We start from the raw sequence: 15174 nt of genomic DNA, 5'->3' as shown, positions 1-15174 counted from the left end.
CCAACAATGAAGAAAGTTTGAAATATGTATCAGAAATCTTTGGAAATGACCATATCTTTGGGTTCAGGCATTCCACTTCAGGGGATCAAACAACGGGAAGATAAGTCCGGTCTAAACAAGTGGAGTGGCATACTGTTCTCAGAGATTTGAAGTCTTCATATGGTAAAAATACGAAAGTATCCCCACTTCACAGATGAATAAACTGAGGCACAGAGAGGTTAAATAACTTGTCCAAAAGCCATACAGTTCCAAGAGATGAAGCCATGCTTCAAAACTGAGCCATCTGGGCCCAAAGGCCACCTTGTTACCCAGTCGGCTTTCCTGCCTATGTCTTGGGCACCCATAGCCCGCTGAGCCTGTGTACACAGCATTTTCCTCTCTCTGTGTGTCTGTTTCCACCACTAGAGAGAGCAGGAACCTCATCTTACTCACCATGGCTCTTCCAAGTGCCTCTGATACAGGAAATACTCAAAATGTGTTTATTAAACGCAACAGAACAGTTTACTGGTTAAGTTGTCTGTTCGCTGGGATTTATGCTTCTTCCTTTATAGAATTGTTTCAAAAGAAGGACAGAGACACAAACAACAAAAACAAACAAACAAAACGCAGATTTAATGATTCTTAAGGAAAGGGCTTTCTTATGATCTCATTGATATGTGACATTTAAGAAACAAGGCAGAGACTCATAGGGGAAGAGAGGAAAAAATGAAACAAGACGAAAGAAGAGAAGGAGACAAACCATAAGAGACTCTGAATCATAGGAAACAACCTGAGGGTTGCTGGCGGGGAGGGGGTGGAGGAAGGGAGTAACTGGGTGATGGACTTTGGGGAAGACGTGTAGTAATGAGCACTAGGTATTATATAAAGCTGATGAATCACAGACCTGTACCCCTGAAACCCAATAATACATTATATGTTAATTAATTGAATTTAAATTTAAGCAAAAAAGATAAAGAAAAAGGTTTTCTTAGCTCTTCTCCTTTCTTGGTTTGGAGTTGTTAAACAATTTAAATGGCAGATGCAGAACTTATTTTTTAACATGACTTTCTAAATAGCAAAATCCAAGACATTTCTCATCATTATATTATTTAAGAGCAAGGATCACATAATTTTTTTTCCTATACTGGGAGTGCCCAGTAGATATTAAATACTATAAAATTATAAAAGGGGACAATAAGGCTTTAAAAAAGAGGATTTATGGTTAGAGAAGGAAGATGAGAAAGGAATTATTTGTGCCCGTTACGTTTACAATAAAAATATGATCTGGTGGAGGTTTGTGAATATGTGAAGCTTGTGAATATGAAATGGTTCTATAACCACCAGAAGTTCATTTAAGAAACTGAAGGTAGAGAAGTCCAAAGCAAAACCATGGACACCTAAATCGACCTGTGGTCTATCTAGTGACTTGCTGTGTTTCAGGGTCTCTGCCATATTACATAAAACCAATCCCCTCAGTCCCAACCACACTAGTCATAGTAAATCCAGGTCGCCTCTTTGCCTTGACTTCTCAGCAATCTCAGAATTTTACAGAACTCTTGATCAGAAATGTCCAAAGAGAAAAATGACCTCTTTAGGGTCAATTCTGATATTCAACCAAATCCGAAGAGATAAGAAAACTTTTACTGGTAGTCAGTATTTGTTTTTGTTAAATACTATTGTATTACTCAAGGTTTTCCAGAGAGAGAGAGAGAGAGAGAGATCTTTATTGTAAGGAACTGACTTATGTGATTGTGAAGGAGAACAAGTCTGAAATGTGCAGAGCACTTCCCTTGCAGGGAGACTCAGGGAAGAGTGAACACTGTACTCTTGAATATGAAGGCCGACTAGAGGCAGAGTCCTTCTTCCTTGGGAGACTTGAGTCTCTTTCCTTAAGGCCATCAGGTGATTTGTTGAGGTCCAACCACATTTTGGAGTATAACCCACTTTCCTTAAAACCTACCATTTAAATGTTAATCACATCCAAAAAACCAAAAACCAAAAAACCCTTCCCAGCAACATTGGGATTGGTGTTTGACCAAAAACCGGTTTCTGGAACCTCACATGAAGACACATAAAATTAACCATTACAGCAATGAATATTCTTTATTATGCCAGCTATTGTGGCTACATTTCCTTCAGCCAATAGGACATGGACAGAATTTGGGGCCTCTTCCTGAAACAAAATCAAATCAGTCCTTCAAACTGTGTGCAAGATTTCTGTGTACTAAACTCTGTGTCAGACATCTGTTGGCCAGTGTCTTCCTTGGCCTCCATATGATCCAACAGTAGTTGACACAGTTTTTAGATATCAACAGGATGGTGTTTACCCCTGCCCCCGCCCCCTTTTGGCTAAGTCTTTCTGTACCACAAACATTTCCACAGAGGCATGACAGCTTAAAGTACTATCACATTCCACCGGGATGGTATCCTTCGTCAATTAAATTATCTCAATTGTTCTGATACAGAGAAGTAATTGCAATCCTTTGTTTATAAATCTGCATCTTGGATTAAACATTCATGATATCTATACAGGGAACAATAATACACAAAGTATTCCACCTCTGATGAAAGTTGAGTCATGATCTGATAGCAGGGGCTTACACTGAGCCCAGAGCAGCGATGGTGTGGTGTGGTGTCCTCTCCTTGGTCACAAGTCGGGGCGGCCCTCCAGCTGGCCCAGCCCACAGAGCCAGCGTCTCGCTTCCCCACCACCCGACCTCTCTCTCCCAACCTAACAACTCCCTTCTTAATTTCCCCATCTTCCCCAAAGGACTATGCAAGTCTTGGAACAGGAGCAATGCTCCTGGGAGCTGGATTTGGAAGAGATAACCAGGAAAATTTCATTTCTTGACAAATGGCGGCAAATCTTCAGTTGTCACAGGTATGATGTGCTTGTTTTCTCGTTTCTCTAGAACCAGAGGGATTTCAGGTGTTTTATGCTCACTACATGAGAAGTCCCCATTATAGGCTGACATTTAAGATGCTTCAGGAATAACCATTTGTGGAGAGAGTCTTCGCTAGCAAGATTGGGTTTGAGGGGGTTTGAGGGTTGGATAGAGTAAGTCATTTACTTGATGTTTTCTCTTTCATTTATAGGTTGGGAACCAATAACACAACTCTTCAGGTAATTACTTTTCTCGAAGCCGATGTGTTTTCTTCTAGTTTCTTCTTCCAACAATCACATTAATGGCATAATCTGCATTTATTCTATGCACATAATGTTACTCAGGCACCCAGCATTTAACGTGTGAACACATAAAACTAGAAAGCTCGTTGAAATCTTGTCTTGTGCTTTCCTTTTTCATAAAAATCTCTTCCTACTTTTAAGTACTTTTCATCATTAAGAGCGCCATATGGTTATTATTTTAGAAAAAAGTAATATTAGAATCTAAGGTTCTTACACTTGTGAAATAACACTAGATTCTGACATCCAAGTGTTTCAGTGTTGCTGAAGAAAAGTAATTTTGAAAGTCGCTATCATCTTTATTCAGCTTTTGAAAAACTGTTTTCCTTCATCATTTTCAAATAAGGCAAAGGTGACTGAATTCAGGTGTTACTAGGTATTTTAAAATCTGTTAAACGATAGAAGATGAAAGATTTTTTTTATCTCCTGTAACCTGGAAAGGTTACAAGGTAACGAACTTGGTATTTCAGATATTAATTCAATCTCTGAACAAACACAGCGCACAATAGGAAGGGGATTTTCCTGGCACCAATATATGATATGATCAAACAACTGAATTATTAATATTTTAACTGTAACGCTAAAGCAACTACCTCCCAGTAACCTGTCATCAGAAGCCTTATTTGTGCTAAAACTTTCGTAACCCTAGTCTAAATTAGAATCAGGGAGATAATGCTTCCATTTTAGTCCTGGAAGTATTAAGTGGAAATAGCTACCATTTGGGTGACTAGAATATTCAAAAGATAAAACAATCTTTGAAAGGAAAAATAAATAAATAAATGTCAAGTTACGCTTTATACAAGGAGAGGGAAACCCATCACTACAAATGCAAAGATTTTCCATTTGATTTACAGAATGTGTCATATCCCAACAGCCGTCTGCAATTTGGATGCTGTGTTTCTGAGATAAGAAAGCATCTTAGCCTCTAGGAATCCAGAAAAGAAGGCCGTTTCCTTCATGTTTCAGCTACCGATAGGGCAGATTTGTTTCACAACATTATTGAAAGTAGACCTGATGCTAACATATTTAAACGCCACAAGAATCAGTCAAGAAAAGCCAAAAATATTTTCTTTCCCTTAAAGGTAGGAGATGGATTTTTTAAAGAAAAAAAATTATAACTCACTTATTAGGGAGCAGGAATCCAAGAGAATTAAAAGGAGGTAATCTGACCTTATTAGTGGTAAGTGAACAACATGGGGAGGACCTTCCAGTATAGACTGGAAGGATTCATTGTTTATAAATTGTTGTCTTCTCAAAACAAGAGACAGTGACATTTACATTCTTCTCTAAACATAATTTCAAGTCAATGTCTTGATAGCATTAATTATGTTTCCATAGTTACATTTAACCTCTCCCAGTCAAGTAGAATTTACGAGAAACCCCTTTGACACAGACAGTAGGGTTTTTCTGCCTCTTTTACTGCTATTTATCACTATTTTCTGATGTCTGTAAAAGGGAGACAGTATTTTCTGAACACCGCTATTTCAGAGAGAAAGAAAGAAGAGGGGAAAAGCACATCACCAGCTCTGTTTGGTTTCTTTTTGGTGGTGGTATTTTACACAGAATCACGAAGGCAACCACCCACCTGCTGATGAAACTGAAGCTGAAACGGGAATACCTCAGCCCAAAGGACAAGGATATTGGCCATCAAGTAGCCTTTGTTCTATCCCCAAACTCCCTATCATCTCTTCAAAATCAGGCGGCTTTCCCATCTCCCTAGCAATGGCCACGGTAAGTATAGCTTGTCAATTAAACATGAAAGGAAACGTAATCTTCTCCAAACAACAAGGCTGGGGAATCTTATCTGCTGTCATGGGAGAGTATTATCGAAGATAAGACTACAGACGGTGGTTATTGGTAAAAGGAGACTATAATTAAAATGACTTATTTATGCTATTTTTCAAGGACGTCGGTGATGTTACAATCTTTCATTCCCAAACTCAGAGAGTGTCTCTATTCACTTCTTTGGTCTGCCAATTAACTTTGAGGGAGTGAGGGAATTAAGTTCAAATAAATCATTATATAAGGTAAGATAGGGCAGGTGACGAGTGCTGCCAACAACTGCGCAGGAAGCCGAGTCGCTGGATGAGGCAGGCTCTGTCCTTGCTGGCAGGGTCAGGGAGAGGTGGGGCACCTGGGCCAGGCCTGGTCCTCTTTCTCTCTGAAATAGCGGTGTTCAAGGAGCTGATCTCAGGAAATGTTTTCTGCGGCTGCCAACGAGCCGGCAGATGTGAAAAAAACCTGACACTGAGGTTATTCAAGTGGATCTGGAAGCTCCTGGTCCCGGGGACCATTTGCTCAATTCCACACTTGATGGGTGGAGGCAGAGGGCTGAGGCAGAGACCCAGCTAACAGGTGAACTAGCAGTATCTCATTGGGTCAAACAGGCCAGGGCTGGAGCCAACACCTTGGCAATGGTCCGAAGGCCCAACTGTCAAGGTCAAAGAGGCATGATTGGGAACTGGGGAGGATAAGCCCTGGGTCAAGCTAGGGGGAAAGGAACAGCTAGAGTGAGGGATCCCTTCGACTGGATTGCCTCCAAGATAGGTCTCTCAACCATAGTGAGACTCAGGACAATTTCTTCTCCGGACCTTCACCCTGACCCTTGAACTTGCATGCTGTATCCTAAAGCCTCGGGCAGAGATTTTTCCTACAGGCCCTAAAAAAAAAAAACTGGAAGAAGCACTTCTTCCTGAGGACATCCTGCCCTATACTGAGCAAGCTTCAGAAAGCACCCAGGATGATGAGCCTGGTCACCTGGTTACCTGGGCAAAAACTAGTAACACTTGTTGGTTGTAGGAGGCCTGCCATGTACATACAGTTCCACAGCCTGTGCACTGCACACAGGGTCCCAGCTGAGAGGGATGAGTGGGGCTTGGAACCTCTGCTGGGCAAACCACACAGTCTCCACCTGCTTTTTTGAGTTGGCCCTGACTGCAGTATTTCCAACCCTGGATACAGCCTTTCCTTATGGTCCTCAGATACAACATCGTCACGTGTAAGGACCAAGCCCCCACAGTCCTTTTCATCATGCATACCCTCACTGGCATACCCTCACGGAGCAACTCTCTTTCCTGTCATATTTACAGTACAAACGGACTGGGAGGCCCACCGTTCTTTCTCATTATCAAAAACCTTTCTGCCTTAATCCACCTTCCCTCTGCTGTTCGAAGACCAGATGTCACAGGAAGATAGATCAGCCAGGCCCTCATGAGATGCTGCACCTGCTTATGGACCTCACAGCCCCAGATGGTGCCTTAGCTCGTGTCTTACGTATCTAGTGAGTGGCTCGCCTTTCAGGGAATGAAGACAGGCAATGAACGTGGGATCCTGTCCAAATCTCCAGCGTTAGTGATCGTTTGGCTTATGCTGTGCCATAGAACCAGAAGTTAGAGCACCTAACTGTATTTTACCAGAAAAGATAATGTTTTTGACAAACCATCTTTAATTAGAATGTCTTCCTGGCTCTGTAATGAATTTCTATGGGGACCATCATTTTTGAATTTACAAGCATCTGGAAATTAGACTACCTTTTCTATGAAAAAAGAGAAAGGCCAGGGATCTATATCAGTATTGGCCCGTATATGCTTACAGAAATTTCAGAAGCCTTCAAAGAATGTAACAGTGGAGGGAAAGAGTGGGGCAGGAGACGCAGGTGGGAGGGAATCTTCTCTCAGTGTACCTTTTTGTACACTCTGAATTTGGAACCATGTGAACATGTAATCTATTTTTAAAAACACACATAGAAATTTTAAAAACAGAAAAAAAAAAAAAAAAAAGGATTCGCAGATGTTTCCAAAGTCTTCTAGTCTCTCTTTATATTGTGGAAGCAAGAGAGGCTGAGTCTGAATTCCCCCACTTATCTACCAAACACAAACATGGTGTGATTGCACACCTCCCCCATGACTTTTCCAAGGTAATTCTCCCGCTTTCGGAAAAGCCTGGGGGACAAAAGAATCAGACCACTCTAGCCTGAACTGGAGTTGATGGAGTGTTAAGGAAGTCCCAGAAATGGAGATAATTGATTTTTCTCTTGAAAAAAAATTTTTTTGGACTTATTCCCATTATGTGGGCCAGATGATAGTGTGTCTTTTAAATAGCAATAGCATTAATTAAACACACCCTGGGATTTTGAGATGCTGAGTCTTGGGATTCTGAATACGTGTGTTCTAGGGAGGTGGTTTGGAAGCTTGACCAATTCTAATCGACATTTCGACGTTTCGGTGGTGCAGCCTCCTGGCAAATTATCAGAGCTATTGAATCCTAATACTCACTGGAGAGTGCCTTTTGTTGTCATTCTCTCTCTTTTCCCTTCCCTGTTTGGGGTGGGGGTGCCTCGACTTCCTGACTTTAGCACACACTCTTTGCTGGGAATCTGCTAAGAAAGGAGTGGAGGTGAACCTTCTCTCTCCCCAGCTCTCCTGTTTCTCAACTTCTGTTGACCCATTTCCAACACGACAGCTTTCTTCCTTCCCCCAACCAAACACCTCACAGTGCATGAGGTGTAATGACTGATGGCCAAGGCAGCCGGCCCAGGTAGGATTACAGAGAACATGAGCATCCTTCCTTGTGCTCTCTGCCCCTCCCCCCTAACACTGCTTCGCTCCAGGGCACTTTCCCATCCTCCTCCACAACCAGGCCCTTCTCCAGAACCCAGCCTGGGAGACGTTCTTGTAGCCTCTTTTGTCAGCAGCCAATAAACCAACCCCTGCTGTGTTTGCAATACCACCCAGCACAATCGTATTAAAAATGTAACACTGGGAGATCAACATATTCTGGTGGAGACCCAGACAAATGAAGCTTCCATGGAGGATAACAGGCAAGGGGGTGGCTTTTCGGAAGTGAGAAGCACAGCCTGGTGCCCCAGCATAAAGTCTGGTCAATAGATGAAACTCAGGGGATGTTTGCTTGATTAATTCACTGCTCTGGACAATTTCCCACAGAGGCATCTCAGTATGGGGCAGCGAGTATCAACTGTGTGCCCCTCAGGTACCCTCTCTACCCTTCTCCACCCTGCTTTCTGCCAAAACTGACCTGGAGGGACTCCATCAACAGGACTCCCTCCTCCTCTGGCTTCCTACTGAGTTTGACCAATGGGAGCCCCCTGGAGGGAGCCTGAAGGGAGGAAAGGGAGAGAGAAACCAGGCACTGTGTAGCCAGCTGACTCCCTCTTCTCTTGTGGCAGTTCTCGCCCTGGGACTTTCTCCTTCCTGGTTCAGGTCACTCTCCCCAGCCCCCGACACTCTTCAGGTCTAGGGCAGATAGTGCTGCTCGCGGTGGGACACTGCGTTAGTTACTGTGTTTTCCCCACATGCAGCCCACATCTTTGGAGACAGTTCCTGTCTTCAACTTTCCTCAAGTTAATTACCCTGACTTAAGCATGCCATCTGTTCCCTGCTGGGATTCTTACTGGTACAAGTCGGGAAGGCTTGCACTGGGGTCCCGGAGTTGCCATTTACAAAATATCTGACCTTGGGCACATACATAGCGGCTGTGTACCCCAAACTTTTTAATTGTAGAATGGAAGGGCCAAATTAGATTTTTTTAAAAAAATTCAGCAAATGCTTATTGTGAAGCTGTTATGTACCAGCCTCTGCACCAGATGCTGAGGGATCCATGTTGGACGTGATCAAGCCAAGAGTCTACTCTACCACTGTTTGACAGGCTAGGAGAAAGATGTTTCTTAGGACTCACTAATTCTAAAATCTCTGATTCCGCGATGAGCTGGTAGTTTCTAAGGCAAGAACAGATTTAGCAAAGAAGCTTCAAAAAGAGTTATTTTAACTCACGTTGGGGGTGGAGGCCAGTGTGGACATGGTCTCATCTGCATGGTCAAGGTTGCCGCAGGGAAAATCTAAGCCCAGGGACCAGAGAATCAAGGCAGTCGAGGCAAGGAAATTAAATGTATTGGGAAGAATGATCAGGACCTCTGTGTTTTTCTGCGTGTGTGTATGTGTGAACGTGTACATGTGTGTGAGTATGTATGTGTGAGTGTGTGTGTGAGCGTGCGAGATAATGATCCTCATCATTATCCTGATCACAGCAATCAGGAGAGAAAGGTACTCATTACAAATCCTTGAAAACTCACAAAGTGAAAAGAGAGAAATTGTAAACCGTGCTCGATTGTGTTAAATAGTAACGATCACTAGAGTCATTTATTAGGACTGTTTGCCATTTGTTTCTACTTACCAGGCACACAATGACATAAGCCTGTCATTGAATACACCAGGTTAATCTTGTGATAAGTTAGATTTGCTATGAAGGGAAATGTTATAGAGGTAAGATGAGTCACCTTTACTGTGACGAGGGCCAGTGGCTCTGGCCTGAGCGGCCCATGGCTCCTCTGTTCGAGGCCTGCCCGAGTTGTATTTGGACAGGCACACTCGCCACGCTGGAAGTCGTACCCAGCAACAGAAACAAGGGTTTGGTTTGGTTTAGTTTGCAGAGTTTTAGTAATTGAATTTGAGTTCTAAGCCTTCTTAGTGCCAACAGTCTTCATCTCCCACATTTATCCACGGCTTCCCCTCTCCTCCTCCTGCCAGGCTCGGCTCTTGTCTCATCTGTGAGGGAACTTTCTTCCCTACAGCGTCCCAGTGGAGACAGGCTGTGTGTTCACAGAGAGAGTAACACCCTGCATTTACTCAGCACTCACGGTGGTTCCTAAAGCCTTTGTCCATACTTCTTCCTTTTCAATAATAGTCATAATGTGGATTGAGCAAGGATTATCTGCATTTCAGGATAAGCAAAGAAAATCTTAGCAAGAATGGGCAGTCTGTCCAAGTGCACATGGTCCGTGAGCGGCAGAAATGGGCTCTCAAGCCTGGAGTAGGGAGGGCTCAGTCTTTCTTCTGTCTGGGATGCCCTGATGTCAGGGAAGAACTTGGATTCATTTTCAGGCCTCTCCTGGGGATGTCCTGGGTGGTGGCCCATTGACCATGGGGCACACTGAGTCTGTGTTTTCCAAGAGCAGCCTCTATGCAATTTGGCTCCCTCTCCTTGACTTGCTGTTGCCCTGAGACACCAGGGCAATAGCACTTTTCTTCAAGTGCACTCCTGAGCCCTTGCTTACCCCAAAATGCACCTGCCTCTATTTCTTTGTAGAGATGGTCTTTTCTTTTGATGGGTGGGAGCAGTGACGGCCAGGAAATAAACTCCAGCTCCAGAACCAGATCATGGTCCAACAAGGGGAAATCTATTCCTCTCCTGCATCCAGCCTCTTAGAAACCATCGGGCTCTGGACCTAGTGGCTGCCTGTTCTTTTGTCCACACTCTTCAGCTGGCTGTGAATGTGTGAATGTGATACTCAAGGCTTCCAGGATCCACCCTGTGGTACTTTCCAGTCTCAACTTGCATAGACTTCCTGCCCCATGGTTCTGGAACACACACACACGTGCATACACATGCACACTTCACAACGTCTCCTCTCCCTGGATGCTCTGGGTACTCTACGTGTGTGTGTGTGTGTGTGTGTGTGTGGTATGTGTGTGTTTGCCGATCTTCTCCACCTAGCCTCCCCTCCATTATAGGCAATAGGCCACTGTGTGGTCTGTCCCAAAGTGTGCGATATGTGCCTCTGCTGGAGCATGAGTGCTTTTAAGGATGTGTCATTAAGTAGCACATTAAATAGACTGAGTCACCTTGTGGGAAAATTAGCTCCTTCTTCACTCTGGGAGACCCCGGAGAAAGACTCTGTAAGGGGTACACATGTTGACACCTCTTTTAACACTTCCAACTTCCTTTTTTAATTAAAAAGAATGTGAGGTCAGGCATTTCATAGGCAACGGTTTCTAGCCTAAGTCAATAACATTGTTTTATTTCCATTATTTTTTTCTATATGGCAAATGATTTTGATTCCCAGTTAAAGATGTGATATGAGGGACGCCTGGGTGGCTCAGTTGGTTAAGCAGCTGCCTTCGGCTCAGGTCATGATCCCAGCGTCCTGGGATCGAGTCCCACATCAGGCTCCTTGCTCTGCAGGGAGTCTGCTTCTCCCTCTGACTCTGCCTGCCACTCTGCCTGTGCTCGCTCTCTCTCTGACAAATAAATAAATAAAATCTTTAAAAAAAAAAAAAAAGATGTGATATGAAGTGTCCTTATTAAATAGATATTTTTCAAGGTATAAAAGAGTAGGTCAGGCTAATTAAAGATATCAATTTAATAATGATTGTCAACCAAAAAGGAGAGCAATCATAGGATGATACCCACTCAAAGCCGGGAAGGCAGAGTAGTGATGTTGGAATGGACTCAAAGCCCAGCTGTTTCTACCAGCTGGGAGACGTAGTCAAATACTTCTTGGTGAAAAGGGGAATAATAAGAGTACTTACCTCAAAGAATTAAATAAACATAATGGACATAAAGCACTCAGGCCAGTGCCTGGTGCATAGAAAATGCTCAATAAGTGCTAGATGCCATTTGCTGGCCCAGTTCAAATACTACCTCTTCCAGGAAGCCTTCTTGAGTGCTCCAGTCAGAAGTTCTCCTTCTTCTGTTCTCCCAAGCTACTTTGTACCTACAGAACTTCACACATTCTATCTTGTATATAGTTGTGGGATATTGGACTTTTTACATATCTATATCCCACATAGGACCAATCACATGCTAAATAACGAACATGGCCCAGATTATGAATGCATTCCCTTTTTTATCATGTGTTTGGCTTATAAAGGCTTATTTTTTTCTGGAAAGCTCTAGAAGACCCTCTCCAATCTCAACATGCTATAGAGTGTCCAGGAAAACCTTAAAGATTTGGGGGCACAAGAACAAAGAATGCTTGCTTAGTATCATTTATTTATTTATTTATTTTAAAGATTTTATTTATTTGTCAGAGAGAGAGCGAGCGAGAGCGAGCACAGGCAGACAGAGCGGCAGGCAGAGTCAGAGGGAGAAGCAGGCTCCCTGCAGAGCAAGGAGCCCAATGTGGGACTCGATCCCAGGACGCTGGGATCATGACCTGAGCCGAAGGCAGCTGCTTCACCGGGCCACCCAGGCATCCCTGGGTGATTATTTAAATGATTTATCATTTAAATCAATATTGCACTCAGGCTAGAAACACGGAGTCCTGTCTGTTTCTTGTTTCTAGAGCAATTGAGAAAGACTCAAAGATGGGAGAGGTAGGGGCTGCAGAGTCAAGGCTATAGATAGGGACAAGAGGCACAGAGGCAGAGCAGCAGCCCATGGTGGACTGCAAGTCATGAAGGAGAGATGGCTGGCAATGGAGGGTGAGACAGATGGGGACAACAAGGTACAAAGTTGACACACTGAGCCTTCAGGATGAAAGAGTCTAGGGGTGCCTGGGTGGCTCAGTCAGTTAAGTGGCCCCGTAATCTCAGAGTCCTGGGATTGAGCCCCACATTGCACTCCCCGCCCAGCAGGGAGTCTGCTTTTCCCTCTCCCTCGGCTCCTCTCCCCACTGTTCTCTCTCTCTCTCAAGTAAATAAATAAACTCTTTAAAAAAAAAAATAGTCTAAGTGAACCTGGTGTGACTCTTTTGCACAAGACTGTACAGTTAAGACAGGGAATAAGATAAAACGTAAACCAGAATGTAGGAAAGGGACAGGCCTACCTCCACAGGTTTACCACCTTACTTAAGGCTGTTTGATAAGCAATGTGTCTAAGAAGAATTATCTTTGTTTGAATCCTTTTTTTCCCCTCTCCTCAGAAGTTACGGCAGACCATCTTTGGAAATGCCATGCAAGTCTTCAGCTATGACTGGAAAAAGGCCTATTTCCATTTCCATGATCCTTTTTCTGACCTGGCTTTTGCTTTGGAAGTAGGAAAGGTAATAATAGGCAAAAATTTTTAAATATTCTGATTCCATATTCCCTATCCATATGTCCTTCTATTCTCATCCATAAGAATATATGTTTTCATTATAATCATTGGTAGAAGTGTGTTTCATATAATTTAAAATTTAACCTTAAATGATAAGAGGCTGTTTAAAATTATAGCTCAGTGTCAGGATATAGCAAAGTCTCAACCTCCTTCCCTCCATGCCTCGCCCCGATACACCCTGCCCTCCCCAATTCTAGTTTTCCTGGCTCTTCTCTCCAAGTTCTATGTATCCCTGAGGATGTGAAGGCAGGAGATCCAGGAGCTCCTTCCTGGCTTGTTTCAAATCTCAGTAATTCATGTCCTCAATTACCAGCCACACAGAATTTCAAGGACTAGCCAAAAATTCCTGACATCCTCCAAGTATAAAAGCTGGATAGGAAGCGGGAGCATGGCAGAGGTAGGGTGGAGAAGGACCCATGTTCCCAGGTGCCAGTCTACAGGGTTCCACAAAGAGGGTGGTTGTTGCAGATTCTGGTCCAGCCATGGCATTTGACCAGAGCCCGCGTACATAGTACGGTGTCCCTTCGCTCAGCTGAGGGATGCTATATACCAGGAGGAAAAGGGCTGCAAGGAATAGATGGCATCCATTTCCAAGAGTTCTCCTTTGTCATGTTGGCCCCATGGGGTTCCAGCACAATTGTAAAGCCCTGCTCCCAACCCTCACATGCCTCACTATTCATCTTCCCCATTTCAGGGAGGTGCCCGAAGCATTCAGATGGCTGTACAAGGATCCATCATCAAACACTTGTTGTTTACCGGGAAGGAAAAAGACTGTAACCTTCAGAGGTAAGGGGCCCACTTGAGAGAATTAACCATCTCATGAGAACCTTTGTGTGCCAAATAGTCACTAGGGAAAATTCCCCGGGCGGCCTCAGGAAGGGAACTTATCTCACGAAACCAAAATGGCTCTGGTTCTCCCAGAGGGACTGGATTTGGTGGCTGGGGAGGACTCTCCTGGAGCCACTCTCAATGGCTGCCAGGATAATGTTGACAGTTCTTATGCTCCGTGGCAGATCCTCTTGTCAAGTAAAGCGGTGCACCTGGTCTCAGGTGGGCTTACTTGACAATATTTGATATGGGAAACCCCAAACTAACAATTTCAAGGAGGAACAAAAGGGCTGCTTTCTAAAAAACCCTGATAAATGAAGGATTAGTTCTCCTATTTCACCAGGCTGGCAAAGTACAGTTGTTGGTCGTTGCCTATTTAAGAAAATCAGTTCAAATGGCTTTACTTAGAAGTCAACAAACCTCATCATGTGCAAAGCTCTATGCTTGATATTAGAAAAAATATAAATAAGTAAAAGGTATATATCCACCCTCAGCAGGATACGTTATCCCTCAAAACAGGAACTAAATGTATAATTTTTCTAAGATCATGAAATGCAGTTTCCTGACAGAGCAAGAGGTGGAAATTCTTTATACAAGTGATTTGTGAAGGGAATGTCCTGTTGGAAAGAGAAAAAGTTCTTTTACCCTTCTAGCTTCTTTGGCTGGTCTAATAATTAACCTGACATTAGAGAGATTAACAAGAGAAAAACGAACAGAAGTTTAATAACATGTATATATCCTGTATACCTAGGAGAAACCCAAGAAAATTGAGTAACCAAAGGCATCACCTTAAATACCAAAGGCATAGCCAAAGGCATCGCCTTAAATACCATCTTTAGTGAAAGACCAAAGAAGTTGTTGGGGGTGGGGATTCTGTTATGAGAGGTTACCAGGAAAAGCACAGTAAACAAGGGTAAAGTTGTTTTGTAGATTTACATCTGTGCATTCTCTACTGATAGGAGTTTCTAAAGATTTAGAGCCATCCCCTTCCTCCAGTGAGGGAAACACCCTTAAAAATGGAGATTTCCCTTAGAATGTCTTTTACAAAAAGCTAGCTTCTGAGTTTCAGAACTTCCCTTGAGTCTGTAGTTTGTTTTTGTTTTTAAATAACCAGTTTAAAATAATCAGTATGCCAAAGAGGCATATGTTGGAGTGGCAAGAATCGCTCCCCTTTGGCCCTCAGGAGCTGTAAGAGGGAAGCAGGAAAGGGAAGAAGCAGAAGAATGTGGTCTGCAGCGATATCCAGCCTCAGTCTGATCCCATGTGAGCTCTGCAACCTCAGCTGCCCCATCTTCAAAGAAGGAAGTGGGACCTTTGTGCTTCCCACCTGGCCATTGGCTTTGACCCCTGCC

At 43.5% G+C, this 15174-nt stretch overlaps 1 protein-coding gene across 1 annotated transcript in view; it reads left to right on the top strand.

Moving 5' to 3' along the window:
- Nucleotides 1-2753: 2753 nt before the first annotated feature.
- Nucleotides 2754-15174, top strand: part of MINDY4B (MINDY family member 4B) — a gene marked incomplete at both ends in the record, with an annotated part of 36546 nt that continues 24125 nt past the window's right edge. The window contains 5 exons of the mRNA XM_082719806.1: nucleotides 2754-2860; nucleotides 3076-3103; nucleotides 4727-4894; nucleotides 12822-12941; nucleotides 13689-13780. Coding sequence (XP_082575932.1) covers nucleotides 2754-2860; nucleotides 3076-3103; nucleotides 4727-4894; nucleotides 12822-12941; nucleotides 13689-13780 — 515 coding nt within the window. The remainder of the gene's footprint in view (nucleotides 2861-3075; nucleotides 3104-4726; nucleotides 4895-12821; nucleotides 12942-13688; nucleotides 13781-15174) is intronic.

The sequence above is a fragment of the Mustela nivalis genome (assembly GCF_964662115.1).
Source record: "Mustela nivalis genome assembly, chromosome: 1".
Classification (NCBI taxonomy): Eukaryota; Metazoa; Chordata; class Mammalia; order Carnivora; family Mustelidae; genus Mustela; species Mustela nivalis.
This window is presented reverse-complemented; position numbering and strand designations above follow the sequence as displayed.